The 16,921-nt window shown below is 37.4% G+C and overlaps 1 protein-coding gene across 10 annotated transcripts in view; it reads left to right on the forward strand.

The window, feature by feature from the left end:
• hiw (MYC binding protein highwire) overlaps positions 1–16,921 on the forward strand; it is a 638,413-nt gene that overhangs the window by 602,365 nt on the left and 19,127 nt on the right. For all 10 annotated transcript variants that reach the window (XM_081727817.1, XM_081727821.1, XM_081727823.1 and 7 more), the window contains 4 exons: positions 6,044–6,301; positions 9,463–9,617; positions 11,644–11,863; positions 13,902–14,129. In XM_081727817.1, coding sequence (XP_081583943.1) covers positions 6,044–6,301; positions 9,463–9,617; positions 11,644–11,863; positions 13,902–14,129 — 861 coding nt within the window. The remainder of the gene's footprint in view (positions 1–6,043; positions 6,302–9,462; positions 9,618–11,643; positions 11,864–13,901; positions 14,130–16,921) is intronic.

The raw sequence follows: 16,921 nt of genomic DNA on the forward strand, positions 1-16,921 counted from the left end.
AGCAAATGGAATTATTACTTTTAAAGCAGCAATCCCCAGACCAGGATATTCTTCTCTCCTCATCAGGCAGAACTTGTCCAAGTCTTCGTTACAAAAAAACAGTTGCAAAGACTTGTCGCATGATCATTCTATTATTTGGTCAAGAAGTTGTGGGCTTAGATCGGATACGTTAATGGCCTTTTCAATGAAGGAGTTTAACATCCATCTTGAACCAGCACCTTCGTAGTTGGGAATATAGATATTACAGTTATTGAATCCACTGTCAGTGCCGGGCGCCGAAAAAAGGGGCCACACATTTCGGAGGAAGTGTGTTACTCATGTTAGGAAAGTGCATGTGCACATGTGTAAAATAGAAGGAAAAACGTAATAAAATGTGCTCAAAATTAAGGAAAGGTAGGGTTTATTTTGAAAATGTTATTGAGCTTCGTGCCAACCATGGTAGCGCTTCGTAGCTAGTCTGTCGACGTCACTCGTATATACGGTGACATCGTACTATACTCTCGCCCCGGGCGCTGATTTTCCATGGCACTGTTCACTATAAACAAAAAAATGGATTCTACTATTATAGAAATAGGTATGTTAAAAATCCCACACAAGCTTATTATAAAACAAATTATAAAAGGGTCGCTGGCAAGAGCGTGTGATAAAAGGGGATCGTGATAGGAATTAGATTGAGAACCACTGGCCTAGAGTAATTTTAACCACATTTCTTATAGTTTCGAAAAGAGTGCTGTCGGGTTACCTATGGTGAATGGGAGGGGGATACATATAAAAGATTGGTAGAAAATGATCGATATTAGATTCATAGTTTTCGGGGTCGCTTAGATAAATAGTGAGACTTTCAATTTCGCTTAACTCCGATTAAGCTCTCATTAGTAGGGATGGGCACGAACGACTTTTCTTTGAAACTCGACTCGACTCGAAACAGACATCTTTGAGGTCTACTCTTGGACTCGGCGCGAAAAATATCTTCCAACTCGACTCGGATTAGAGTCAAGTCGAACCAAAACGAGCAAAATCCTGCGTGTAGTCCTACCTGGACAATACATAGACAATAATTATTCTATCATCAATTATACTACTATTACTACAAATAATAATAATAATAATAATAATAATAATAATAATAATAATAATAATAATAATAATAATAATTATAATTATTATTATTATTATTATTATTATTATTATTATTATTATTATTATTATTATTATTATTATTATTATTATTATTATTATTATTATTATTATTATGACAACACCGTGTACAAACATGAACAATAGATGGTTAGTAATGGAATACTAAAAGCTAGTTGACTGCCGACGTCGGTAGTCATGAACTCTACAAGGCAAAGACATCGTTCATTACTCTAAGCTGTAAGCGTCGGTGGACTACAGATGGTCAACTATTGACCTCTCGCCAGAAATTGGTGGCCCCGCAGCGACGATCCGTGGTGGCCCAAGTTCCATTTTGAAAACTTTACTACCAGCAGCAGAGACGCGATGAAACGCCAACGAACCACAAAATTACTCTCCCAAAATATGTCAAAATGCCTATATGTGTGATTTGTTTATATTTAGGTGAATCAAAAAACACAAAACAAATACCCAGGGTGGACGCAAACTATCAATATTACGATTACTAGGCACGTGTTCTTCTGACTTCCCCACGGAAACGATCATAAAAAGCTTGGTTGTTGAAGGATAAATCATTGACGTCTTAATTTAGCCAATCAGACTAACCCCTACATCTCGAGTTCTAGAAGGTGATACCGTGAACCGTTTCAGATTTATTGCTTTCTGGTGGAGTACTATCAATGAGCAAAATTTGAGCATAATAGCCGACATGCATCTTCGGTGCCTCTTATCTTTAGTACAATTTTAACCAGAGATGGTGTGGGTCAATGAAAATTTGATCCACGACCCACCATGACCCACTATCATCCACCACCCAAATGCCCCATTGGCCCACTCTGATCCATCAACCATCGTGATCCACTCTTACCCACCACCAACTATGAACCACTCTGAACCATTGTGACCAACTCCGACCCACCAAAACCCATCGACATCAACTCTGACCGATGGCCCACGTCCTCCTCTCCATTGGCTAAAGAGGTTACACTTGTAATAAAACAAGACTGTGAAATTATCACTTATCGGAGTTTGAATTTCTACCGTTAATGGCTCAAGCACCTCTCTGTTACAATACTGGTGGGTCTGACCTTTACGATATATAATGGCAAAGTGTTTCTCATCTTCCAAATTAAAATGAATTTAAATTTTTCATATATAATTATTTCTTTGTTGCCTTACAGACACATTTCAGTAGAAAATAGGGTGAAATTTGAAAGTTTCAAATCAAGGAAAAGTAGACCAACGTAAAAAAAACAGAGAGAGAGAGAGAGAGAGAGAGAAACTAATTTTCTATATAATTAAGCATGCCGTACTAATTGAAAATGCCCATGTAATTAAGTTTAGAATACAAATTTTATGGCCATTTTTCTCTAACTTTATGGCTTGATTGCCTTATGCTCGGAACGCTCCATATATTAAACACCAGCTTCAGCAATTATAAATAGAAAGCAGTGGGTATAAAATTCAAAAAGAACTTTAATTTGCATTACTCAATTTGTTTCTCAACTAATATCAATCGTTTTCGATTATTTTTACAAATCAACCCACTACCAATTTCCAATATATAGAAAATGCACCCCCGTCCCCCCGCTCATAAAAGATAATTTTAAAAAATGCCAGGACATATTCTCTTTATTTTTAATAAAGAGTTATATGCTGAATTTCAGCTCTCAGTTGAACGGCTTGTGAGATACTCAATTTTTCGCTCATGTGGTTCGGATTCCACGTTAATCAGTAGGTCCACGTCTCATATAGCCTCGCTGCTGAAAGGGACGCTAAACTAAACTCAACTCAACTCAATTTTTCGCAAAAATTCGGACTTCTACTCCCCCTAAGGATATGTATTATAATGAAAGTGACACGCGTATGATAACTTCCCAGTTGGGATTGGAGCCTGATTATATACCAAACGTCAATTTATTTGACTTTGCAATTTGACCGTGATGATTACGCAGACATAGTTACTTTCAATTTTTTATGATACATACCCTTATTTCATATGTTACAGATGATTCAAAGATACTTTTCCAAGCAGTTAGCTCCTCTAGAATCTCACAGGCTGCATCCCAAAATCCAACTCCTACTATCCTATGACAATCCAAAAGTGACTGAACTGTTTTTATTAGGAACAAATGACAAAAGAAAAATGGAGATCTTGAAAGTAAAATGTAGAAAAGCTCGGTGCCCCCAATAACTACATATTTCTCCGCCCCTTCATCCCGAACTTAAAAATAAAACTTAATTCGAATATGGTTAATTAGTGAATTTATTACAGTTAAATTCCACTCACTACATGCTACAGCTACAACTATGTAACAAAAAATAAGAACTGTGAAACATGTTCTGAATTACTATTAGATTTCTTACGCTATTATTAAACATATTAGAATAGTAAAAGAGGATTGTTCGTGAAATAGTATATTTGCTCTTGATTTATAACTTTTTCATACGGAAAAAAAATAAAATATTATTCAAGTTTTAAACTTTGCACTCTGCAAATATGTTGCCCTCTAGGCAATGGGACTAATGTGAAATGTGGACTATTGTGGACTAATGGGAAATGCTGCACTGTTAGCGGCGCTGAAAACTTACGATTCGATTCTAATATCGAATGATTTCGATATCTTTATGTCGCTACGTAACCACCCTGGGTGCTAATGGGAGCTTAGTTGGACTTGAATTGAAAGTAGAACCATTCACCTAAGCGACCACGAAACTATGGATTCGATACTAATATCGACCCGTTTCTAGCATTTTTGATATGTATCCCGACAGTACTCTTTTTCCAGACTGTAAGAAATATAGTTAAAATTGTTCTAGATATATCAGAATTATGTTGAAATACACACATAAATCCACTTTTATATTCTGTATAAATAGAGAGTGAGCGAGCGAGCGAGCGAGAGAGGGCGACTGAAGGCATCACCACTTCCACATTGCAAAAGCATATATCAGGAATTGAATTGAAAATCTATGTAAAGACTTTCTGCTGTCGCATGCTTCATAAGGACAATTCCAGTCTGCTCACGTGACCTTTGGGGTTCATGAATTTTTTTGTGAGCGTTCCGACTTTGGATTCTCTGTTTATACCTTCTGTTTATGCATCGAATAACTTTTCAAGAACATAAATGACATTCTGTATTATGAATGTTGAGAATTACCCTCTATATGACAAATAGCTGCAAATAAATACACTACATGATTTATTTATTGCTATTGAACGAGTTTCTTAAGTTGTATTTACATCTTCATATATAATACCGACCTACTGTGAAAATTATCTCAGATGTTATATTTTAAACATAATAATTACTATGTTCTGCAATGATTATGTTATATATACACAACTTATGTATTCTAATGTAATTATTTTATATAATTTTTCATGCATTGCGGAAAATATAATTTTAAAAAAAGGACTAACCTAGACGGGATTCGAACTCCCAACCTTAAGATGTGAAATCCGACAGCTTACCAATGAGCTAACACAAGGACTTGTAGAACTATGCTTCTAGCGATGTATAACGGATCTCAAGATAATTATGACATTCATATCCATTACAAACGCTGTTTCTGTTCTACTTTGACTTTTATTTTAGTACTCAGGCGATAATTATGTTCTATTTCTTAACTTTGAGCATTCTTTTACACATGGAAAGATTCTTTAACGTATTTAAATGTTCCATTACGTATGGAGAGCTAAATGACAAACAAGCATGTGCTGACATTAAAAAAAAAAAGGTTTCGAAATATTGTATCATTAAGTATTTCAATCAATGTTGCTTTTTTAAACACTTGGTAGCAAGTCTTATTATATTTAAAAGAAGAAAAACAAATCTGCAAACTTTTTCCCGATTGCAAAGGCTGGCTTGGAGGTTCGAACCTGGCTTACTTTTTCCCGAAGATACCCGAAGCTGGACTTAGAAAATTATTGCCTCAAAACACCAGTAAAGAATGCGCTCAACCTTTTTGAGACAAGGTGTACCTTAAATCTTGTTTTGCAGGGTTTTATTATTAGTATCAGTAGTATTAGTATTAAATAATTTTAAACACAGTTTATGAAGATAGAAATAAAATGAGCTTTTCCATAAATTAAAGTAAATTTCCTTTTTGGTGATATTTCGTTCACTTAACACTCTGTGGACTTTTTCGAACTTTCTTGGTTTGGAAGAAGATTTTAGTAAGTTTTTTTATAAAATAAATAGAATGCACGTCACCCCATCTGAATAAATTTAGGAAGACGAACACTATAGTATAAACATGAAAGTTCTTTATCTAAATATCAAAACAAAGAAGGGATCTTCCGTATTAGCTTAACCTAGAAGTTACCCAACTTATTTTTCAAACCAGGGCTTGATTGTCTACAGATTGTTAAGTCGACAAAATATTACCAAAAACAGAAATATACAGTTCACACGTTGCAGTACTTTAATTTGTAATTGGCAGCGTATCCTCTACTTAGTGGTTTAAAAAGTGCTGTAATTTAACTTCCTTAAGTTAGAGCTATAAACTACGGAGAAGGTACTAGGACATCCTGAATATATTCTATAGGCTGTTCAAGAAACATAAGATTACTTACCTTAGTAACATAAGTAACCAAACAAGTAGTCTTTGGACCGATAGGCGGTCATACAGATACTGAATGTCTTCCTGGGGTATAGTTTCCACTCCTGCTGTATATCTTGGAGTAGCTGAGCCAGAACCCGAGTGGCGATTTGGCGCTTGCCCCCCATTTCTGACACATTCTTGGTAGAGTTTTAGGTTCAGAGACAACAAGGGCTCTACCGAGTAGAGCACACTGGGGTCCTGGCGGTATGAGGATGGGAAACGGAAAACAACTGTAAAGCGCTTTGCTTACAACGATTATTGATGCAGCTCAATAGTTATTACACTACGTTTCTTCTAGGTGTGTGTGCACATCGTCCAGGCGATCAGAAAAGAAGCGAGTCGTGTGCGTGAAGAATGGGAGTCCCTTCTCTGCTCAGGACCAATGCCAATGGAGGACTTACCAAAGTCAGCTGACACTTACTGCTTTGAGATGTTGTCCATGGTGTTAGCGTTGAGTGGAAGCAGTGTGGGAAGAGCGTATCTATCACATCAATACGGGTTGCTACGAGATTTGTTAAGTCTGCTTCATACTGGATCAGCCAGAGTTCAAAGACAGGTGCAGTATTGTTTAGCTTCTATGTGAGTAGTAGTAGAGATACGTTTAGCATATAATAACAGCGTGTTATTATTTGTGAGGTGAGGTATTGAATTTCTGTCAACATTCTACCAGTTCCCTGTCCCGTGGCACAATTGTGTATTTTTCGGTAATTGAACAAAATATTTTGTCTATTAAGATGGTTGTTTCTTTTTTGCACTGCAGTGTACATAATTATTTTCTGTATGATAATATGAGTATGCGATGTAATGTTCAAAGTCGTTCCAAGAGAAGCTACTACAACTGCGTAACATTACATTACAGATGTTTATATAAAAGATATCATTTTATTCATCTTCCAACAGAAGTTGTGGTTGGAAAAACTTTCACAAGTAAAGGAACACTTTTTCTTACTACCAAGACTTTTCCTACTCTTTTACCGTTCAGGAAAATAGTCGAAGGGATAGTTGATAAATGAACTTCCTTATGGCTGTATGGTTAGTGTATTATTGTGTACGGGAGACCGAGTTCGATTTGTGGTAGGATCTCATGTGGTTTGTATCCCACGTTAAGCTGTACGTCCACGTCTCATAGTGCTGAAAGGAACACTACACTCCAAATCAGCAACTTAATGGATAAAGTTTGTCAAAAAATTAATAAGCAGTATTTGTTATTTTCTATTATGGATCCTGTGCGTATTCCAAGATTTAATTGTATATTCAATATGGAGTATGGAGTACTATATGAAATTATTAATAGGTTAATAGTTTGACTGTTTGGTAATATAGTTGTCAAGAACGTAACGCCGGTTAGTTGTTGCTCAGATGTTTTCAGAAGATAAACTGCTTTACTATAAAAACTTTTGTACAATGTGGCTAACTCAAAGTAAACCTACATCGACAAGATTTTAGTTTGCATTCAGGATTCCTCTAATCATCATGTAAAGGAACATTCATACAATCATACATATAGGTGGATACCAGTTAGTGTTTACCTATCGACAAATATCTAGCAACAGATACGTACATGAAGCCAACTCAAGCTATTATTGTTTCTTTTTTATTTTTACCATTCATACTAATTTCACAAATACATTCTCACATAGATTCTTGTCAAGAGTTTCTTGCTCCTCAACTTATTCATAAACACACACACACAATCATTGTTACTATTTCTTTTTAATTATTGTCCTGTTTTGTTATATATTTTATATTTATTTTATTATTTTAGACTTCTCGTTACCTCTATTTTAATTTAATTTTAATCTGTTATTTTGTAGAATTTATACGAGCTACAGTCTTTTAATGATTTTATTTGGACTATGTAATGTAAATCATATGTCAGCCACTGGCCTTATCGTGACCGGAATAAAGGGACTCGCTGCTGATGTCCCCATTAAATTGCAACAAATTAATCAATCAAATCAACAGCATATAATGTAAACTTCCATTCATTTATGTATTAACAAGAATCATAACGTAAACAGTTACAAATCACAACTGAATTTTATTTGAAAACAAGGCATGACTTAATTAATAAGTATTTTTTCACCAATCCAACATTTAAAACAAAAGAATCTTGATATATGAGGTGAAAGCTTGAAGGACTTAGATGGATATATTAAGAATTACATACATATACCGTCACAAACAAACACGTGATCACTATTAGTGCACGGAAGAGAAGGGGAAAATAGGTAATGGAGTATAATAAAGAATGTCAAACCATCAGTTTATCTGGTCTGTCATCTTTGGTGAACTAAATTAACATACAGCTTGATTTGTGTGTGTGTGTGTGTGTGTATGTATGAGTTATATATATATGAATTTATATCTTTCACGCCTCGTCTAGAGACACGAATTGCACAATGTGGCAACGTTGCAGATGAAGTACTATATAGAAAATTTACAATTCCATCAAATAGTTAAGTAGGTTCTTTTCAGATGGCAGTTAAAGTTAATAGGCGTTGACACTAGCATCACTTATTACCGCTAGAATCGATGTAACTGTTTGATGAATTCGTACAGCATAATGATTTCAAGTTAATTCACGGCGTTGCCACATAGTGAAATATAGAATTGTATAATATAGAATAGAATTTTACATTATATAGAATTTTTGCTTTGACCTGTAGAACAACGCCCCCTGTTGTCCGTGGGCTCCATTTTTAGAACACCCGATATATATCACATTTTTCTTCTTTTTTCCTTATGTTCAAATGACAATCCTGTCACGATCAAAGGGCTCACTATAGTTCAGTTTTTCTGTGTGTGATACTAAGGGTAAGCATGTCGTCTTACCATAGGTATTCTGCCATCTTAGATACATATATGCCACAAATTCAGAAACTTCTTTGCGTGACAGTCCTTATAGGCAACTTCTTCGTCTTGACTCAGCAGATTTTTTTTTTTCAGTAATATCCATCAATTGTAGTATTATCCCTTGTCTCTTTTACCTTCCGCCATATCTTTTATCACGTCTCGCAGGATATAGTTTATTCTCAAACAATATCCTGACCAGTTTCTTTAATTTTCTTTTAATTACCCCCAATATTGTTCTTTCTCCTCCTATTAATGCCACTTTCTCATTCGCTTTTACTCGATACAGCTAATTCTGTTCACTCTTCAGACGCTGCTTTTCAAAGCATCTAATATATACATATATATATATATATATATATATATATAATATAAAGCTCTGCCCATGCTTCTGTCTCTTATAGTACAATACTTCACACGAAACTTGTTTTTTAAATAATACTCTATTCAAAGATCACAAAATATACTTTTCTTCGTAAAGGCTTCCTTCTCTTTTCCTATCCTCAATTTTATTTAACTTTTGCATACCATGCGTTCACTAATAATACTACGTAAGTACCTGAAACTTCCTTTGGTCTAGCCGTAACCATACAGTAATATTAAATTCTTTTTAGCACTTGCGCGCTCGTTGTTGTAGGTGCAATAGTGTTTTGTGAGAAAATCACGTGTCCAAGCTAAGAATTTAAATCTAAGCTCTTTCACGCACAAAGTAGGTCCATACACACATATCGATTACCTTTGACCTACTGTACCTGCTTAAAAAAATTCTAATCGATTAAGATAATTTTTCTGTTTGATAATTACATGCTAATTTATATTATGTGTCTTTATAACTAGTATAATGAACCAATTGTTTTTCCATAGGTAACATCTTTATTACGTCGAATGTTGCCTGAAATCTCGCCGGCTACTCTAGGAAATGTGCTAAATATAGAGAAACTTCCGCCCGCTGACTTCAGCATTGTTTCTGCTGCCAACAAAGCACCAGTGGATCCAGAACCTCCATTTGATATACACAGGTACATTTTAAAATTAATTTAAAAATACACTTGGTATTGTACTTTAAGGTGACTTACAAATGGTCTTTACACATATATGATCAAAATTGTGTGATCAAAATTGTCTGACACCAACCTAAACTGCAACTGAAGTGTGCTCCTGGGCCCATACCATGTAATGGCGCGAATATTAGGTGGCGAAATATTTGGTGGGTAATAACAATCCATTCTTTGCGGAGAGTTTCAACAAGACCAGATATTAGTGTTGATCTTTGCAGTCTGGCGTGTAGCCGGCATTCCAAAACTTGCGTTCAGTAAGCTCAAATGAGGACTACGTAGGTCAATCTATTACCGGTATACTCCTAACAGACAGTGCTCTGTCATGTTGGTATGCAATGCTCTCTCCGAACTAGTCTTCGACGGTAGGCAGCAAATTAACAGCTAAGAATGTCCTTGTGTACCCTATGTCGTGACATTGCTATGTAGAGCAACAAAAAGCTCCAATACTCTCCACAAGAAACAATACCACTTCCTCATGTTGGTAGATACTATCCACCAGGCATTCTCCAAGCTTACAAACTTTCGTGGGATTCATCAGTATAAACAATGTCTTTCCAAGCTTTTTGTGGTTATAAGGTTGGCGTACGTACCTTTGACGAGAGAGACCCAGGTTCGATTCCCGGAGGGAGTTCATGTTCGGATCCCAAGTTAAACTGTATATTCATGGCTCATATAGCCTCGCTGCTAAACTCCAACTCAAGCAATCAACATCTCACTTTTTCGTGAGCGTTGCTTCATACACGATGTGAGGAGGCACGTAGCATTCGTTGTGAATAATTGCGCCGAGCAGCCATGGTGCTAACAATAGTAATACTGTGTAATTTGTCGGTGACGGTGGTGATGGATGATTGCCAGATTTTCAAAATGACACTCTTCACTGCTTGACTATCTCTAAAGGTCAGAGTATAAGGTTGGTAAAATCGCTAAGATAGTCCTGTATATGTTCCGTTATATTTCCATTGGGATATCGAAGCAGCAGACCTGGATGTGTTTAAGAGGGCTGAACTTTCGCACCAGGAGCGTCATTTCAGATTTTGCTTGGGGGGGGGGGCAAAACCCCTTGATATGAGTAAAATTTCGTGTTTTTTATCCAATTACAACTATTTTATTGATAAAATCTATATAAATCTCAAACTGGGGGGAATTGCCCCCTGCCCTCCCCTAAATGACGCCCCTGTCCCTCACATGCACTTCTTACATATATGACGCCCAATCACCTAACCACGAAGGAAATCTGTGAGCTCGCTAGAACAGCTCATTCTGCTCCCTCACATTGTCTCGATCCGACTACTAACAACGTGTTCCACGCAGTAAGGACGTGACTGGTTTTTGCAGCATCGAAAAACACTCTTCGCAGGTGGTAATCACAGGGTATTTGCATATGTAATGTAATGTTTACAAACTTATTTTCAAAGAGAAAGAGTGATGTTGCTAATACGAGCGCTATCCACAAAGACATTCATATTTCGGCAGAGTGCCGATAGGGGCGGGGCGAGCGCCGCCATTTTGTGAAGGGACTTCAGCCTGTTCAGTGTGAATCGAGCTGTAGACGTGTAAAGTTTGGAGACAACATGGGCCTTATCCATTTGGAAAATATATAAAGTATCTGCCCCAGTTGTCGTTTGCTGTGGTCGTACAGAGGATTCTGAGAACACGACAGAATCTCAATAAATATTATTATTATTATTATTATTATTATTATTATTATTATTATTATTATTATTATTATTATTATTATTATTATTATTATTATTATAAAGTAGTAATAGTAGTAGTAGTTTTATTTATTTTATTGTATTTATAGTTATTGTTTATGTCTTTTGTATTGTTAAAAAACAAAATACAAAATGGCATATTATGTGTTTAGATTACTCTTAAATACGTAGATGAATCTAGATATCTAAGATATCTAGATGCGGTATCTAAGTATATGATATGTTTCTCATATGTCGCACTCCACTAATTGTAAGTATTCTTTCTTGTGCAGGGTGGGAATTCTTGATGTGTTTTTAAGTTGCATTGCGAAAGCATTAACTGTTCAGGTGAAGATGAAAGGAAAGGATGCCTCTGGGAAAGGAGTAACGACAGTCTCTCTGGCGACCTCCATTCACCCACGGGACTACGTAGGGGCAAGATGGTGGCTCAGAGGATGTATGACAAGAAAATTAGCCGAAGTAATAATTCAGTTGCTAAAGGACATGGCTGTTGTAAGTATTGGGATTTTCTTGTGATTGTAGTCATTTCGTTGAACTAGTGAGTATTGCTTAAACTTTATTTTTGGTCAAGTTTTCGGGCTGATTGTCTTCGATCAAGAAATATAGCGTACGGTTTACAATCATACAATGCAAATCAAGTCTTAAATGTTGTTTCTTCTATATTATCTAGTAAACATTGGCATGATGAGGAAAAATAATGCAAATAAAAATCGTTATAAATATTTACACAGCTCGATCAATAAGTTATGAAACTACCTCGAAATAAAATACTTCAAAGGGGGCACAATGGCATCGTGGTAGAGCTCTTACGCCAGGTGCGTGGGGTCTCGGGTTTGATCCCCGACCAAGTAAGTTTGTGATGGACAATATCATGTCTGTGGGTTTTCTCGGGTTACTCCCGTTTCCACACACATTATCATTCCACAAATTCATCCTCATTCGCTTGCCTTAATCATCCATCTTCCTTAGCCAAACGGGCATAATCTTGGGACGCTAAACTGAAAGGTTTCATTTCATTTTCATTTCAAAATACTTAACAATGTCAGAAAAATGTTATTAGTACATTAGATTTACATTCCTTCTCTCGCCACACATCGCACGACCGGTCGTTGAGGCTCTGGGACGCCCGAGGAAAACCGTCACATTAGTGCTTCTTTTTTCGTTGATAGCGTTAAGAGAATGGAGCAGCGTGCTGCACTCAAATTTCGTTTTCATTGTGATAAAGCCGCGATTAAAACGTACAGAATGTTAATGAACACGTATAAATACGATTATCTTAGTTGAAGCAAAGTATTTGAACGGTTTTCGCGTTTCAAGAATGGTTCTTTTTGGGTAAAAGAAGGGTCACAGTGCTTGAACACTCCCATATTTGCCTGATATGACCTCAGCAGACTTCATGCTCTTCGCTAGGCTCAAATCTCCCCTCAAGGAAAAGTGTTTTGTGAATGTTGCATCGATTCTTGCGAATGTGACGCTGGTGCTGAACAGCGTTCCAGTGGATGACTTTTCTAGGGCGTTCCAGAGCCTCTGTGAATTGTTCTAGGACGGCGCTTTAGGAAAGTCATCCATTGGAATGCTGTTCAGCACCACCGTCAGATTCGCTTGAATGATGTAACATCCTCAAAACGGTCCCTTTTGAGGATAGATTTACGGAAAAGCGTGAAGTTCGCTGAGGCCAAATCAGGCGAATGTGGGGTGTTCAAGGACTGTGACCCTTCTTTTGACCCAGAAAGCAACAAAGAAAAAAAAAACTGGTGTAGGCCGGCACATTGCCGTCCTTTGGCCAAAAGAGGGGCCACAGTCGTTGAACATTCCCATGTTTGCCTGATATGACCTCAACAGACTTTATGCTCTGCCATAGACTCAAATCTGCTCTCAAGGAGAAGTGTTCTAAGGATGTTGCAAATATGGGAATGCAAATGTGACTGTGGTGCTGAACAGCATTCCATTGAATGATTTTCCTAGGGCATTCCAAAGCCTCAACGACTGATACCACGAGTGTGTGATGCGAGAAGGAATGTTTGTACAACACTAAAATAGTAATATTTTTTCTGCCATCGTTAAGTATATTAGCCCGGAAATTATTGAACGCACTGTGTAAGTTAATTACAAAAAAAAAAAAAAAAAAAAAAAAAAAAAAAAAAAAAAAAAAAAAACCGAAAAGAGACGAGTTGACTTTTAATTTTCTTAAGAACATTTTCAAATGCCAGTATAAAAGGCGTGATTAACTTCCTATTTTGCCTTTTGAAACAATTACATTTAACTAAAAACTGTTTTTAAAATTAAGTTTGAAAAAGGTGTAATTTAAACACTTTGAGATAGATATATTATTAATTTGTATTTTACGTGTATTTTGATTTATTAAAAACTTTTTGTAAGATGTGAAATAATATTCTTTGCTAAGAGTAGCCAATGCAAAACACTGAAATCTTAATCGGAATAACCAGAGTAAGAACATGGATTCTTATCGACAATAATTCAATCATTATTTAACTCGTCCAGATAATTTGAAGTTACTATTAAATTTCAGGGTCGCTTGTCAGAAGCGTGGGCTAACGTAACAAAAGGAGCAGTAGCAGAAAACATTCTTAATTTAACGAAATTAGACGATTCATACAGAAATCCCACAGATTGTCTGCGTACCCCAACTCTGTGGTTAGCGCTGGCATCACTGTGTGTCCTTGATCGTGACCATGTGGAAAGGCTTTCCTCAGGACAATGGAGTGGAGGGGCTGATGGACAGCCAACACCACCACGGGTAAGTTTATGGCTATTTTTAAATCATAGATGTTTTTAAAGAAATACGAGAAAGAAAACGTTCTTGACATTTTTCCACATTTTCATTTAGTGTTTTAATGCCAATTGTATTACATTTTAATTGATTTTAAGATGACTTTTGAAATTCTTCAACACAAATGTAAAACTAGTTTTAGAAAAAGACCAAGAATAGGTCTCGTAATATTATTACACATAGGAAAACTTACTTCTGAATGCACCTTACTTTCGAAACCTAGTTTCAATAAAAATCCCCTTGTTTTCCTCGATGGCTATGAAATTCCTACGCTAAACTTACGTCACATCTTATGATGAAACAAAACCATTTGGTACTATCTACTAGCACTGCTGAAATAACAAATGGGTCTGTTTATTTTATGGTTTCTATCAAGGGAGTATCTTCTTGTTCCTTGATAGCAAATGCTTTTCTTTCATATTCATCATCATCATTTGGTATTCTGTCATTATTGGTAGGTCATTTGCTGCAACTGAGAAGCTTCCATACAGCACGGTCTTCAGCTTAACATTTTTGTCTTCAGTTACTTTTTTATACCGTTTATCAGCTGTAACATCCTTCGCCCCTCCCTCTCATTCCTGCCACACCATATCCTTCCCCCGTCTCTCATGATACAGTTCCTCCTCAGAAAAAGTCCCAATCAGTTTCTCTTTCATCGTTTTAATCTAAAATTCTCTTTTTTTCCCCTTCTATTTATAAGACCTTGTTTGATTTCTATTCGAACCAGCTAATTCTTTCCATCCTTCCCCATGCCCAAATTTCAGATGCTTCTAGGTTTTTTCACTGTTTTTGCATATGTCTATGTTTCTACCCATATAGTACAATACTTCTTTCCTATTAAGTAAGTCAAAATATACTTGCGTCCAGACCTTGTGATTCGCATTTAACCGGGCGTGGCAAGCGTCAACTTGGCCCTCTATGCGAAGAAATCAAACAGTAATGCTTGGAGACGAAATGTGCGCCTTCTACAGGGTGCGGCACGTAAAACCGGCCCGTCGTAATATTCTGGTATATTGTGTTTTTGGCAACACTTAAATAATCTACCTTCCTACCAAGAGATGGCGTGTCGAGGTCGGGTCGACTTACGTGACCTACAGCAGTCACGTGCAGCCGCAGCCAGTGAAACTTGTCGAAACCAGTTGAGAAAAAGGCCTCGTTGTGTTAAGCCGGGTGAGTGTCAGTGTGTGATAATGCCGTATTCGATACCCGAGCGTATTGCCATTGTTGAAGGGTTCATTCCGGTCACCAGACTTGTCCACGTGTGACTTTTACTTATGGGGACTGTTAAAGGGAAGAGTATACGAAACAAATCCACACACAATTGAAGAACTCAAGACCAGGATCCAGGATGTCATCAATAGCATTACAACACAAGAACTGACAAGGGTATATATGAATCTCCTCAATCGTGCTCACATGTGTGTTGAAGTGGGCGGAGGACACTTTCAGCACCTGCTGTGAAGGCTGCTGTGAAGGTGAGTAGTCATATTCAATACATTACATTTCATTTATGTGTTGTAGTTAATCATATTCAATACATTACATTTCATTTTATGTGTTCACTTTACGGGCCGGTTTTACGTCTCGCACCCTGTATGTAAGTCTGTTATAGAGAGCGGAGAGTAGTTCCGAGTTCAGTATGGTAAGAAACAGGAGGAATATGGCACAAGGACGTCATTTGGATACATTTACGAATGGTCGTATCATTGGACGCTTGGAATAAGGCGACAGACAGACAGCAGCAGGACGAGGCATCGGTATGTCACAAAATGTGTGTTCATGTTGTGAAAACAATTTATTGACACAGGAGACGTTAGCTCTAGGTTTACTGGAAGTTGTCCACGTGTGACAATTCCGCAACAGGACCGATATCTGACTGTAACTGCGCGTCGCAACGGGACCATGCCTGCAAAACAACTGGCAGCGGTGCTTGTAGCCGCCTCAGGGGTGATAGTTTCGCGCCAAACTGCATATCGGAGACCAGGTAGCACTGATCTGATGTACAACGACGAGCAACATGTGTTCCACTGACTCCAGCGCACAAAAGGGCCCGTTAATAGTGGTGTCAAAAACATCGCCAGTGGATTTTCAATTAATGGAGCCGCGTACTGTTCACAAATGAATCTCGATACAGTTCCCAGAGCGATTCCCATTGCATTTTGATCTGGCGCGAACAAGGAACCCGCTTTCATCCCATTAAAAATGTGGAAAAGTACGGACCTGCACTTCTTCGATCTCTGGATACAGCTCTGCTCAGGGGTACAGGAACGAGATCCTGCATACTTGTGGGTGGCTTTTTACGGCTCACAGTTTCTGCTTATGGATGACAATGCACGTTCCTGTTGAGTCAATCTAGTGGACGACTATTTAGCGACAGAAGATATCTGAAGCATTGAGTGGCTAAGGCGACGTACCGACTTAAACCCAATTGAACATGCTTTAGACGGATTAGAGAGATGTGTTGGAGATTGCCAGTCGCCTCCCAGGACACACCAGGTCTGCACTGCTCCTTATGAGTGAATCAGCTGATACAAGAGCTTCTCAATAAATCTGATCTTCAGCATGGAGCATCGGGGTCGTGCATGTATGACTGTTTGGGTGACATATCCAGTACGGTCCATTTTTTGCGTTTGTGTAGTGTGAGCCTTGCTGCCATGGTTTCTTGTAAATATGGTTTGTTCTGTGTGGTATATGGGGTACGGTATGTTGGTTCCTTTGATGTTTTGGTGCGAGTTCTTCACATTCTTCGTGCCCTTTGT

The sequence above is a fragment of the Thermobia domestica genome, chromosome 10 (genome assembly GCF_964235325.1).
Source record: "Thermobia domestica chromosome 10, izTheDome1.hap1.1, whole genome shotgun sequence".
NCBI lineage: Eukaryota > Metazoa > Arthropoda > Insecta > Zygentoma > Lepismatidae > Thermobia > Thermobia domestica.